At 33.0% G+C, this 12,859-nt stretch overlaps 1 protein-coding gene across 15 annotated transcripts in view; it reads left to right on the forward strand.

The window, feature by feature from the left end:
• Window positions 1-12,859, forward strand: part of STAG2 (STAG2 cohesin complex component) — a 130,028-nt gene that overhangs the window by 77,482 nt on the left and 39,687 nt on the right. For all 15 annotated transcript variants that reach the window (XM_057314223.1, XM_057314205.1, XM_026520539.4 and 12 more), the window contains 7 exons: window positions 1,293-1,444; window positions 3,700-3,773; window positions 4,862-4,985; window positions 5,811-5,909; window positions 6,009-6,088; window positions 10,376-10,483; window positions 11,780-11,891. In XM_057314223.1, coding sequence (XP_057170206.1) covers window positions 1,293-1,444; window positions 3,700-3,773; window positions 4,862-4,985; window positions 5,811-5,909; window positions 6,009-6,088; window positions 10,376-10,483; window positions 11,780-11,891 — 749 coding nt within the window. The remainder of the gene's footprint in view (window positions 1-1,292; window positions 1,445-3,699; window positions 3,774-4,861; window positions 4,986-5,810; window positions 5,910-6,008; window positions 6,089-10,375; window positions 10,484-11,779; window positions 11,892-12,859) is intronic.

Raw genomic sequence — 12,859 nt, forward strand, 5'->3', positions numbered from 1 at the left:
ATAGTATTATAGGCCTTAATGGTAGAATATATTGATTTATATAAAAATTTTTCATTCTCTTTAAGTGTGGGGATATTTTTTTCCTTTAGAGTATTTTCCAAAAGAATTAAAGCTGTACTTTTGCTAACTCCTCCATTTTCAAAAAACACAATGCAGGTAATCTGGGGGAAGGAGGTGGAAGAAAAAAATGCAGACAATCTTTCTATAGGATTTTTGTTTTTAGATTGGAAGTCACAAAATATGAATGTGATCTTGCTCTATGAACTTAGGTAGCATTTAATGTTAAGAATTTGGTGGCTAAGTAAATTAAAGAAGTATGATGCCATAAGGTGAATAATTTTAGATCAGAATAACAAACTGGTTTGCTGAGGGAATGAAATAGCTCTAAAGAGAAAGTTGAGAATCCTTTTTAAGGAGACCCAATAGCCACAAATTGAGATTTAGTTTTGTGTTATTCTCTTATGCAATGAACCAGATCTGAGAAATAGTCTGGAGTAAACTAAAAAGGCATAAAATGGTGAGATATTTCAATTAATAAGTTTTAAATCACAGTCTTGTCTCAGGAGCAAGGGTTCAGTAACAAAAGATGGGGGGGATCTGGAGGAAGTGTAATAAGACACACTTTATTGGGTGATATTTTCCTTTGTACTTTGACTTTTCATCTAGATCTGTTCTTCATAACTTCACCATTGTCTTTATCATGATATGTAATAGAGTAAAATTAAAGGAAATCAAGTACTGATGAAATTAATTTTTGCATATTATAGTTTGATATGAAGCACTCAGGCTTCTCTTCCTTTGATAAGTAAGATGGCTAAGTGACTGCCTGAGGAACCAAAATTTACTGAGAAGGTGAATTATGACCTCTGAAAAATATCATTATAGGGGACACATTTTAGAATAGTGGGATTTGAGCATAGTCTGAAGTCAGATCACCTAGTTTTGAATACTGGTTTAACTACTTATGTGAACTGTGTAATCTCAGGGAAATTTCTTAATCTCCGTGGACTTCAGTTTGAATGAATGAATGAAATGGGGATAATACTTAACTTTGAGGGCTGTTGGGAGGATTAGGAGATAAACCATGAAAAATACTTAACATAGGTAACTGACATAGTAAGTATTCCATACACATTAGCTGTCGTTTATTGTTGTCATCTGTAGCAGCTGTATTTTTCTTTTCTATTAGAAGCAGAACAGCCCATCTTGTCTTTAATTTCTCTTAATTTGATATTAAATTGTAAATTTTTGCATCTGTGAGACTAATTTCAAAATTTTCCATTTAAAAATAGCTATGAAGTTGATGACAGCTTTGGTGAATGTGGCGCTAAATCTTAGCATTAATATGGATAATACACAAAGACAGTATGAGGCAGAACGAAATAAAATGATTGGGAAACGAGCCAATGAGAGGCTAGAACTCCTGCTACAGAAGCGGAAAGAGGTAAATTTTTGTATTGAATTTTTGAGCTGTTAATCCGTACAACTTTGACCATTAATTATGGTATAATGTTGCTAATCCATCAGATAATTTTTTTGGAAAGATATAAATTTAAATAATATTTCAAGTTGTTTAAATGTCTAGTTTTGTTGACTATCCATGCCAACAGTACCTTTTGCGTATATTTCTTTTTTGTGTAGACTAGGGTTAAGAGTTAAGGCTTTCGGTAAGGTCCTGGGCCAGTCAGACAAGTTGTTTTAAGCCTTAGTATTATTCATTTCTGCCATGAAAATGTCTCTCTCCTAACTTCTTCCCTGAACTAGTTGTCAGGATGAATTCAGGTTTCACTTATGTGACATCACTTTGAAAAATAACTTACAGGCTATTTAAGGTGTCTCAATTGCTGCCCTTTTTTTTTTTTTTTTGGTAGTGTAGGAGGCAGTTGATTAACATGACTGATCACCAAATTTAACTTAGAATGAGGGAGATATTTTTTATTCTTATGCTAAATAATAGTAAACAAAATCTTTTTCTTAGAGGGAGAGGGGCAGGTGGAGAGAGAGAGAGAATCTTTTTTACTTTTATTTATTGTATTTTTGGGGGGAGAAAATTTTAAGCAGGCTCAATGCCCAGCACGGTGTCCGATGTGGAGCTCTATCTCCCAACCCTGAGATCACGACCTGAGCCGAAATCAAGAGTCAGAAGCTTATCCGACTGGGGCACCCCCTACTTTCAATGTTGTGTTTTTTATTTAAATTCCTTCTTCATTAGTGATAGCATATTTTGCTGTCTGATATTGGTGATATTTATGTTTATTTCTAATAAGCAAAATCTGATGTTTCAAAAATGTTAGTAATGCATTTGAGGTAATATTTGCCGTGGTAATCCAGAAATTACTACTTGATTTTGATATATTTGGGGTTGGTAGTAGCTATAATTTTTAGTTGGTCATTTCTGAGATAGTCAATAACTTTTTAAAATGCCCTGACTCAGCAGAAGCCTTAAAGTCTTGTCCATATTGCCCCCCTACCTAAATTCCTCATCTTTTTCATATAGTTTGAAATGAAGAATTGGCCTTTTTACCTCTTAATTATAGTTATTAAATTTCATCAGATGATTTATTAGGTAAACATAATGAATGTCTTGGGCCTTGAAATTATGGCCCAATTCTTGGACATAAATTTAAGATTGTGAGCATTGAATGAGTGGATATAGTTAAAAGGATTTTGAGATTAAAATTCCTGTGCAAATACAAGATACTGATACTCTGGGTTAAGTTTTTGACCAGCTAGGACCTTTGACTGTTTATCTGTGCTAATGAATATAAGAAGTGTATACCCTTGGGGTGCCTGGGTGGCTCAGATGGTTAAGCGGCTGCCTTTGGCTCAGGTCATGATCCCAGCATCCTGGGATCGAGCCCCACAGAGCCCACATCAGTCTCCTGGCTCAGCAGGGCGTCTGCTTCTCCCTCTCCCTCTGCCTCTCCCCCTGCTCGTGCTCTTTCTCTCTCTGTATCTCTCCGTCTCAAATAAACAAATAAAATCCTTTAAAAAAAAGTGCACGCTCTTGTTAGCATTATTTGGAAATGCAAGAATATAGTCATGAAAAGAAAAAAATACATTTTACAAAAGTGTAGAACATAATCTAAGAGCTAATTGATACTTAGACTGTGAGAAAGATTTTTCTCCTCTCAAACTCTGGAACAATTTTGTTGGGAGTAGATAAGTAAACCAAGATTTTGAAATGTTTACTTGATTATTTAAGGTGAGGCTTGTTTCCTTCAAAAGAATTTAGCAGGATACTTTTTACCAAGTTGCTTTACTTAAACCTCTTTTGCTCTGTGAGCAGGCACTAGTTAACATTATTTTTCTTTTTCAGATGATAATGACCAAGATAATGAAATATTACTATACTTTTTTGATATGAACATATATAATAGATTATATGTGGTGTAATTAATTTACTTAACAGATTTTTTATGTGCCTTTTTATAATGGAAATTTGTGAGCCTTAGAAAAGGCTAATCTAGCAGCTAAACGTTAAAAGCCAAGTCAACTATTCCAGGTATCAAGGAACTTTAGCTACCTGACCTACAACAGCTGTTAATTTTTCTGTGGTTACTGTTGTCTAGTAGAATTAAAAATTAGATGTAATCACCAAAACACTGGAGAAACCTGTATTTGTACTTGTAATGACTTTTAGATGTTGTTTTGGTTGTATTCCATTACAACTGAAAAGAAATAATGTATTCTTTTCAGCTTCAGGAAAATCAAGATGAAATAGAAAATATGATGAATGCAATATTTAAGGGAGTGTTTGTACATAGATACCGGTAAGTCAGAACATTTTTTCTACGTAATTCTTATTCTATTCAGGTTTGGATATTTAGTGGTTTAGGCAGTATAAAGTAGTAGAAAGAGCATTGGAATAAGATCAGTGTTAGAAGGTAAGTTCTTCCACTGATTGAGATACTCTAGTTATTTAACTGCTCTGAACTTGATGTTTCCTCTCTGAAAAATGGGATAACGTGCTTGTCTTGTAGCTGCCCAGCAGATGGAATCTACTTCTTTGATTAGGAGTTAGGGTACAGAATACTTAATTGCTTTTAGTAGAAACTATAGATGATGGTTCCGGACTCTGCCATTTGGATGTTATTGGGAAAATTTGGATAGATTTAAGTATTCTCTTTTACTCTTTTGAATGAGTAGAGGAAAGAAATAGGTAATTTTACCACCATTTCTGTTGTAATCTATTCTTTAAATGTTGGTGGCATTTTTATTCAACTTCTCCCTCACTTCCTCAACTTGGGAGTTATTGAATTACTTCCTTTGTGTTGCCCTTTGGTCCATTCTTACCTTTTTGTTTCTGTTGTCACCATTATCTTAGTCTATTCCTCTATCATTCTCATACCTAGAGATTATTGAAGTTTTCCTAAAACATTCTTTTATTGTGTTATTCCTCTGCTCCAAAGCCTTCAATGACTCACTAGCACCTGCAGGGTGAATTCAAAATAATTTAGTCTGATGTTCAAATTGAAATGAAGCTTGGCTTCAATGTTATGTGTAACTAATTCTCTCCTGGAAAAGTATGCTTTAACCAAACTAGTGTGCCTGCTGTCTTCTGAACACACCATGCCCAGCAGGTGTGAGCAGAGGCTGGGATATGGCATGGTATAAAAGGTGGGGATCCAGTTTTGTTTGTAATTTTATTTAATTTTAAATACTTATGAGAATTATGCTTTGCCAAGGAGTCTGTAAACATTCAGGGGTCATGCTTCAGTTCTACTTTTAAATCCACAGTAATATTTAAGATAGTGGTATGTTCATATTAGGTGTGAAGTATTTGGCATGTCTTGGATAAATCACAAATCCTGATGTTACAGTGGCACTAATACACATAATTTTTCCTTCCTCCATTCAGTGATGCAATAGCTGAAATTCGAGCTATTTGCATTGAAGAAATTGGCATTTGGATGAAAATGTATAGTGATGCCTTTCTAAATGACAGTTATTTAAAATATGTTGGCTGGACTATGCATGATAAGGTAAGATATGCCCTTACAGAATGTTTATCTGTTTACACATAGGCATAGCTATCTATAGCTCTCATTCATAATGAGTTACCTGTGTATAGCTATACCTGGGACCACATTCTTGTAGGCATGTCTTTATTCTTTTCTCTCTGCTCCATGAAAACATGGTTTCTATCGCATAAAGTCCCCTAGATTTTTTAAATCTTGGTAACTGATTTAGACTTCGGTCTTGAATTATTTTTTGTAGTGAAACAAACATTAGAATCATGTAGGTGGTAGTGGTTAAGCATTTCTTATAGCTGTAAGAAGAGTCTTTATTCTTACTATGTGAGTGCTGTATACTTTTAAAAATATTCCTAACTTTTCTTCTCTCTTTATAAACATGTATTTTAGCCAGATTATAAATTCCAACTTGGCCTCTGACAGTTTTTATTTTATTTTATAGTTTTTTAATTATTCTACCTTTCTCTTAGGCTGCCTGTTCACTAGCTTTGAAGTTCTTTGCATATATCCTTTACAAATATTACTTTCTGTAAAGGAAAACTTAACTGTAAAGTATGCTACTAATGTCTTTCACAATAGTATTGCTCTGAACAGATTTTCACGAAATTTTCATTTGACATACAGAAATAATAACCCCAAAGGTATTTAGTATTAAATGCATGCATTGATTCCTATTTTTGCATTATCAAAGATAAGAGTTTCTGAAAATGAGAGTTTTGAAGAATGTGTAGAACATATTTAAAAATCAAAAGTAGAAGATACTGTGTATGTCTTAAATATTCAGGTTGAAATTATGCAAAGTTTTAATGCATTTTCTCCTCTTGCTTCATTTAGCAAGGTGAGGTAAGACTCAAATGTCTCACTGCTCTACAAGGGCTTTATTATAACAAAGAGCTTAATTCCAAACTGGAGCTTTTTACCAGTCGGTTCAAGGTTAGTATTACTTCAAGTATTTAAAAATTACCTGTTGTTTGAAAATATTTTTCCCTTACTTTTACTTTAAAAATACCTTAATTTTTTTTTTGTTCTTAGGATAGAATTGTATCTATGACCCTTGACAAAGAATATGATGTTGCAGTACAAGCAATAAAATTACTTACTCTTGTTTTACAGTAAGTATGTACTTATTGCATATTACTAATATCCAGATACTTAAATAATACATTAGACTGTGTGGTTTAAATTTATCTGGTTCTAAATTTTAATAACTTAAGTCATGGAATTTTTACAGCTGGAAGTTTAATTTTCTTATGTAAGGTTGAGAAAACGGAAAGAAGAAACCATTAGAGTAGAAAATTTTAACTGAGCTAGGAATTCATGTGTTCCCATTCTAATGGTCAGTTTCCATTCCATTTCACTGTCTCAGGTGCCCTTGAAATAAAGTTAAACACTTGAGTGTATTAAATGTGCTTACTGTATCTTGTTACACTCTTAGAAATTAGTATTTACTGAAATTTCTTTGTAAACAGTCTGAATTTAAAACATTTTATTATGTTAAAATGTAATGATGCAATTTATTTTTTCCTTTTTAAAAAATTTACCATTTTAACTTTTTGGAAAAATTTTTAAATTTTTAATTGAAGTGTAGTTGGCAAATAATATTAAATTCATTTCAGGTGTACAGCATAGTGATTCAGTAATTATATACTTTACGAAATGCTCACCACAATATGTATATTACAGTATCACTGACTATATTCCCTGTGATGTACTTTTCATCCTCGTGACTTATTTCATAACTGGAAGTTTGTACCTCTTAATTCCTTCACCCATTATGCCCATTCCCCTATTTTCCCCTTTGGTAACAGTGCATGAGGCTTCCTTTTTTCCTATATTCTAGCCAACAGTGTTCTTGTCTTTTTGATACTAGCCTTTCTGACTGGTGTGAAGTGATATCTCATTGTGGTTTTGATTTGCATTTCCTTAATGATTACTGCTGTTGACCATCTTTTCATTTGTCTGTTGGTCATCTGTATATCTTTGGAAAAATGTCCTCTGCCCAGTTTTTAACCAGATTTTTTTTCATTTTTGATGTTGAGTTGTATGAGTTCTTTATAAATGCAAACAGTATGGAAGTTCCTCAAAAAACTGAAAATAGAAATACCATAGGATCTAGTAATTCCACTTCTAGGTATTTACCCAAAGACAATGGAAACACTAATTTGAACAGATATATGCACCCCCGTGTTTATTGGAACATTAGTTACCATAGCCAAGACATAGAAGCAACGTAAGTGCCCCATCAACAGATGAATGGATAGAGAAGATGTGGTATATATATATGCAATGGAATATTACTCAGTCATAAAAATTTACAATTTTAAACATAAAGTGTACAGTTTAGTAGCCTTTAGTATGTTCACCTTGCTGTGAAGCCATCACCATTATCCATATCCAGAACTATTTGTAATCATCCCATACTAAACCTTTGTACCCATTAAACACTAATTCCCCATTCCTTCCTTCCTGCCTAGCCCCTGGTGACCACTGTTGTACTTTTTATCTCTGAATTTGACTATTTTAGGTAACTCACATAAGTGGAATCTTCTCGTGTCTGTCCTTTTTTATCTGGCTTATTTCACTTAGGTATCTTCAGAGTTCATTCATGTTACAGCATATATCATGATTTCATTTACTTTTGAGGCTCAGTAATATTCCGTTATATGTTTATACCACATTTTATTTACTTATTCATCTGTCAGTGGACATTTACATTATTACCATGATCTAAATAATAATTCCAAAGGGCATTTTTTTAACATAGCATGCTACTTCTGACACTCCTATGGAAAATTCATCATGTAATAGTAGCCAGTGAATAGTAGCCAGCGAAATTGTGATAAAAATTAATGAGTGATCACTGCCCAGTATCATTTTAAGTCATATTGTAAAACCGTAATAATTTTTAAATTTTGGTACTGGTGTGTGAATAGACTGATTAGTAGCAGAGAGTAAAGAATACAGACAAATGCAAATGAATGCAGGAACCTAGTATAGGGTGAGGGTGGCATTTCCTTTAAGAAAATAAATGATTTTTGGGGCGCTTGGGTGGCTTAGTCGGTTGAGCGTCTGCCTTTGGCTCGGGTACTGTCGGGGTCCCTGTTCTATGGGGAGCCTGCTTCTCCCTCTCCCTCTGCCTGCCAATCCCCCTGCTTGTGTGTGTGTTCTCTCTCTCTCTCTTTCTGTCAAATAAATAAATAAAATCTTAAAAAAAAAAAAGAAAGAAATGGTTTTGTGACAGCTAGGTTCTGTTTTGGGAAAAATTAAATTGGATTCCCATCTCATTCCTTATACAAAAATAATTTCCAGATGGATGACAAGTTTAAATGCAAGTAAATGAAACCATTAAAGTACTAGATGAAAACTTGGGGAAGATTAAACGTCTTTATTTTGTATGTAAAATGAGCAAGATCTCTCTGAACATGACATAAAACCTAGACATAAAATCATTGAATTAACTATGTAAAAATGAAAAATGTTTATATGAGATAAAATACCATAAACTCAGAAAACCAATGACAGATTGGTCAAAATATTTTTATCATAGGAGTCAATTTCAATAAATTAATTAAAAGAATGGAAACCCAATAATGGTCAAAAGTTAGGGAACCAGATCATGGACAGAAAGAAAACAAAACCCAATAATGGTCAAAAGTTAGGGAACCAGATCATGGACAGAAAGAAAACAAAACTTAAATATATGAAAAGCCACACTCAAGAGACATGTAGATTAAAATGAGATAATTTTTTAACCCGTTGCTTGACAAAGATACAAAAGTGTTTGGTAGTACACTGTGTTGTTGAAGCTGTGCAAAAACAGGTCCTTAAACACTGTAATGGGGGACAATAAAGTGGTATAACCTCTTTGGAGAAAAGCTTGGCAGTATCTGTATTCAAAATTTTAAATGCTCACATTCTCTAACATAGCACTGTTTGTAATAGAATTTTCTAAATAGCCTAAAGGATTATCAGTAGAGGAAGAATTAAATGTGTAAGATAATAGCTATTTTGAGCAGTCTTAACTATTGCATTTTCTTTTTTAGTTGGACTTAAAAATTTATAAATATATATATACATGTTATGAAAGTATTGAAAGAATTCTGAAATAAAGTAATAGTATTCTACATGTATTTTTGTAGCTGCTTCTTCCGTAATACTCTGTGGACATCTTTCCTTCTCATATTTTTATGAAGGATAATAGACTCATTTATGTTGATTCAGCCATTATAAATAAATAACAACTGAAACTTGTCAGGAGCATTCCTTGTCAAACAATTAAAATGAGTGAACTACTGCACTTTAATTATACTTTAACTGATTTTATTCAATATATGTCTTTTCATTATAAAACGACACAAGTGGTTTTTTTCAGTAATAATTCAGTATTATACATAGAGTAATTTAAGTCAAAAGGCTTTCAAAACTTGAATTTTAACATACTGGTTTTGTTTCTCTCAAAAAGAAGTAATATTTCCTTAGACATCAGACTTCTGGAAACCTTGAGCACAGCAGAAAACCAAAAGGGGTCTGAGCTCCTCAACTAACCATCTACTGTACTTTAGACTTTTTTCACTGGTGGTGGTCCTATGGTTCTCAATTTACATATAGTGCTAAAAACCTAGATTGTTTATTTCACAGCAGGAGAAAAGGATATTAGGGGATAAAGAGCTGCCAGATGCCAAGACCCTGAAAGCAGAGGTTTACCCTGGGGTACTGTGGTTGGTGGGCATAATGACTTTTATTTACTAAGAAGATTTTATTAGGTTTATTTTGTTCTTTAAAGATAAGATCAGGAAAATGAGCACTACATTTTAGTAAGATTTTTCCAATGGTAGATTGTAATTAAAGGTCTTTGGCACTTAAATTTTAATCATTTCAAAAAACCATTTGCATTTCCTCATATGGTGTTCAGTACATGGTGAATGAAGTATTCATCATTGTGAAGTAATTGGGCTGTTAGTGTATTTTAATGTTGAGATATTATCTTATTAATATTACTATGAAATATATAGAGAGTGTTTCCTGTGATTATTAACTCTAAGCTCTTAGAATGCCACCACTTAATTTTTTTTACAGTAGTTTATATTATTTTGTCTTGTTTTCTCTTTAGTATCCTTATCACGTTATTACTTCTCTTCAACATATATTTCTATATTCTGGTATTCACTCTAATTTTATCTCCCATTGATCTTAGATGTTGACAAAGTATTCAGCTCTTTTGTCAGGGCATGCTTTTACTGACAATGGATAATCAAATAAGGTCTTTTCTTCTTCTTTTTTTTTTGTTTTAACACAAGTTAGTGAAAAGTGTACTATTTTTTAATGTATGAGCATGATCGTTGTACTCAATATCCTTAAAATTAAGTTGTTGAAACTGCTACTGCTCATTTTTTTTTTAGGAGTAGTGAAGAAGTTCTTACTGCAGAAGATTGTGAAAATGTCTACCATCTGGTTTATTCAGCTCACCGGCCAGTAGCAGTAGCAGCTGGGGAATTTCTCTACAAAAAGTAAACCTATGTTTTTGTTATTTTCTGAAGTGTACTTTTATAACAGTAATTGTACTATAATTGATACTAAAAATATATGTGATTCATTTAAAAAATTATTCATACAGGTCAAGTAGAAACTTTTACATTTTACTCTTTCCTTTAAAGGTTTCAATTCTCCAGTTTACTTGATTTATACAAGTTAAATCTTTAAAAAGGGTCTTTTAATGAATAAAATACATAAAAGTACACGTAACTACATCATCACGTTAAGACCTTTTCCTAATTTTTCATTTTTTCTCCAATGTCAGCTTCTAAATATTGCTCTATTAGAAACTATTAAAAGGTTTTGCTTCAAGTGTTTGATATAGTTTGACATAACAATCCCCCAAATCCTATAGTCCTTTTTATGTTGGTATAACACCTCAGATTAAGTAGTACGGATAACAGTGTGAATATCTTACCATAGAAAACATTCAGCAAATGTTATGTAATGGCTTTTAAAGAGAACAATTTGAACCACATGGACTAAACTATATCTTTGTAAGATTTTATTAAAAGGCCTGTTTGGCAAGGGGGGAGTACGTGATGTAAGATTTTCATACTCCAGTTTTCTGTTCATTGCTATCCAGTGATACTTCTTTGTTATTTATAAGGAAAAACCACCATGATATCCATAAAAGAGGCCGCTAAATTCAGACTTTGAGATAATTGTACAAGAAGGATAGAAGGAAAATATTTGTTCAGTTTTAAAGAGATGAATATTTATCATAGATTAATGTACATAAATGGTATGGGCTAGTGTAACACTTTTACAAAAGGAAATGGTTGCATAAAATGCAGTAACCTTTTTAAAAAGAAATAATGCAGGGATGCCTGCGTGGCTCATTGGTTGGGCACCTGCTTTTGGCTCAGACTGTGGTCTCAGGGTCCTGGGATTGAGCCCCGCAGTGGGCTTCCTGCTCAGTGGGGAGCCTGCTTCTCCCTCTCCCTCTGCATGTTGCTCCACCTGCTTCTGCTCTCTTGCTTGCTTGCTCTCAAATAAATAAAATCTTTTAAAAAAGGAAATAATCCATAATTCCATAAGATTAACTTGAGAAATTAATTTAAGCGGACTTAGAAGTACCATTAAGTATGAAATGAAAAAGGTTTATAGCTATTACTTACTTGGGTATCATGTTGGAGAATACCTACCCAGGTCCCATTTACTGTCTTTTATCAAAAGCTTAAATATGGAATCCAAACGGGTTTTTTAAATTTAAGAATTATGGGGTTTTTTTTTGTTGTAAAAGTAAATTTATTTTGTCTCGATCATAGGCTCTTCAGTCGTAGAGATCCAGAGGACGACGGAATGATGAAAAGAAGGGGACGACAAAGTCCAAATGCCAACCTTGTTAAGACATTGGTTTTTTTCTTTCTGGAAAGTGAGGTTAGTTGATGTTGTTCATTTTATACTTACGTTCAAAACAATTTGGAGAAGGGGTTGAAATGATGTACATCTTAAAATCTTCCACATATCACAGTAAATCTTGGATAGAATAGAGTTGTACCCATTACACAAAATTAAAAACATTCTTTTAGTAAGATGTTCAAATAATAGCATTTATGTATAGTACTAAGAGTATGAATTTTGGAGTCAGACCTGATTACCAATTGGGCTCTTCTACTTATTATTTGTATAACTGGTTTAGTTACTTAATCTTTCTAAACCTCATTTTCCTTGTAAAAATGTGGGTAATAATTTCTTAGGTAACACTGAGCTAATCCTTGTAAAAATCTTTTTTATTTTTCATGTGAAACTCTTAACACAGACTTTGCACTTTGTTCTCAGTGTTCGGTACCTGCTTTATTATTTTTGTTGTAGATAGGGATTTACATTTAACATCAGCTCTTTTAGGTTTCTCTCAGGTTGAAAATTTGTCTGTTAACCAGAATTTGAGAGGATCCAACATACATTTTTGGTGTTCATATTATGTATTATTCAATCAGTTTTAGGGTCTTTAAGTAAATTTTAAAATTTTTTCTGTATATAGAAATACAGTTGGTTTTCGCATATTGACCTCTCATCTGTAACTTTGCTAATAAATTCACTTATTTTAGTAAGTTTTTAATAGGTTCCTTGGGATTCTCTATAATAATGCAGTCAGGTCATTTGCAAATAACGTTTGGTTTACTTTTTCGTTTCCTACATTTATGCCATTTTCCCCTGGCCTTATTGAACTGATTAGGACATCCAGTAGAATGTCAAATAGAAGTGGTGAGAGTGGACGTCTTTGGATTGTTCCTGATCTTAGGGGAAAAGCGTCCAGTGTTTCTATATTGTTACTCATTATAGGTCACATGTAGTTGTTTATGTTGAGGATGTTCCTTTTTGCTGATTTTTATCATGACTGGATG

Source organism: Ursus arctos, chromosome X (genome assembly GCF_023065955.2).
Source record: "Ursus arctos isolate Adak ecotype North America chromosome X, UrsArc2.0, whole genome shotgun sequence".
In the NCBI taxonomy this organism is placed as follows: domain Eukaryota; kingdom Metazoa; phylum Chordata; class Mammalia; order Carnivora; family Ursidae; genus Ursus; species Ursus arctos.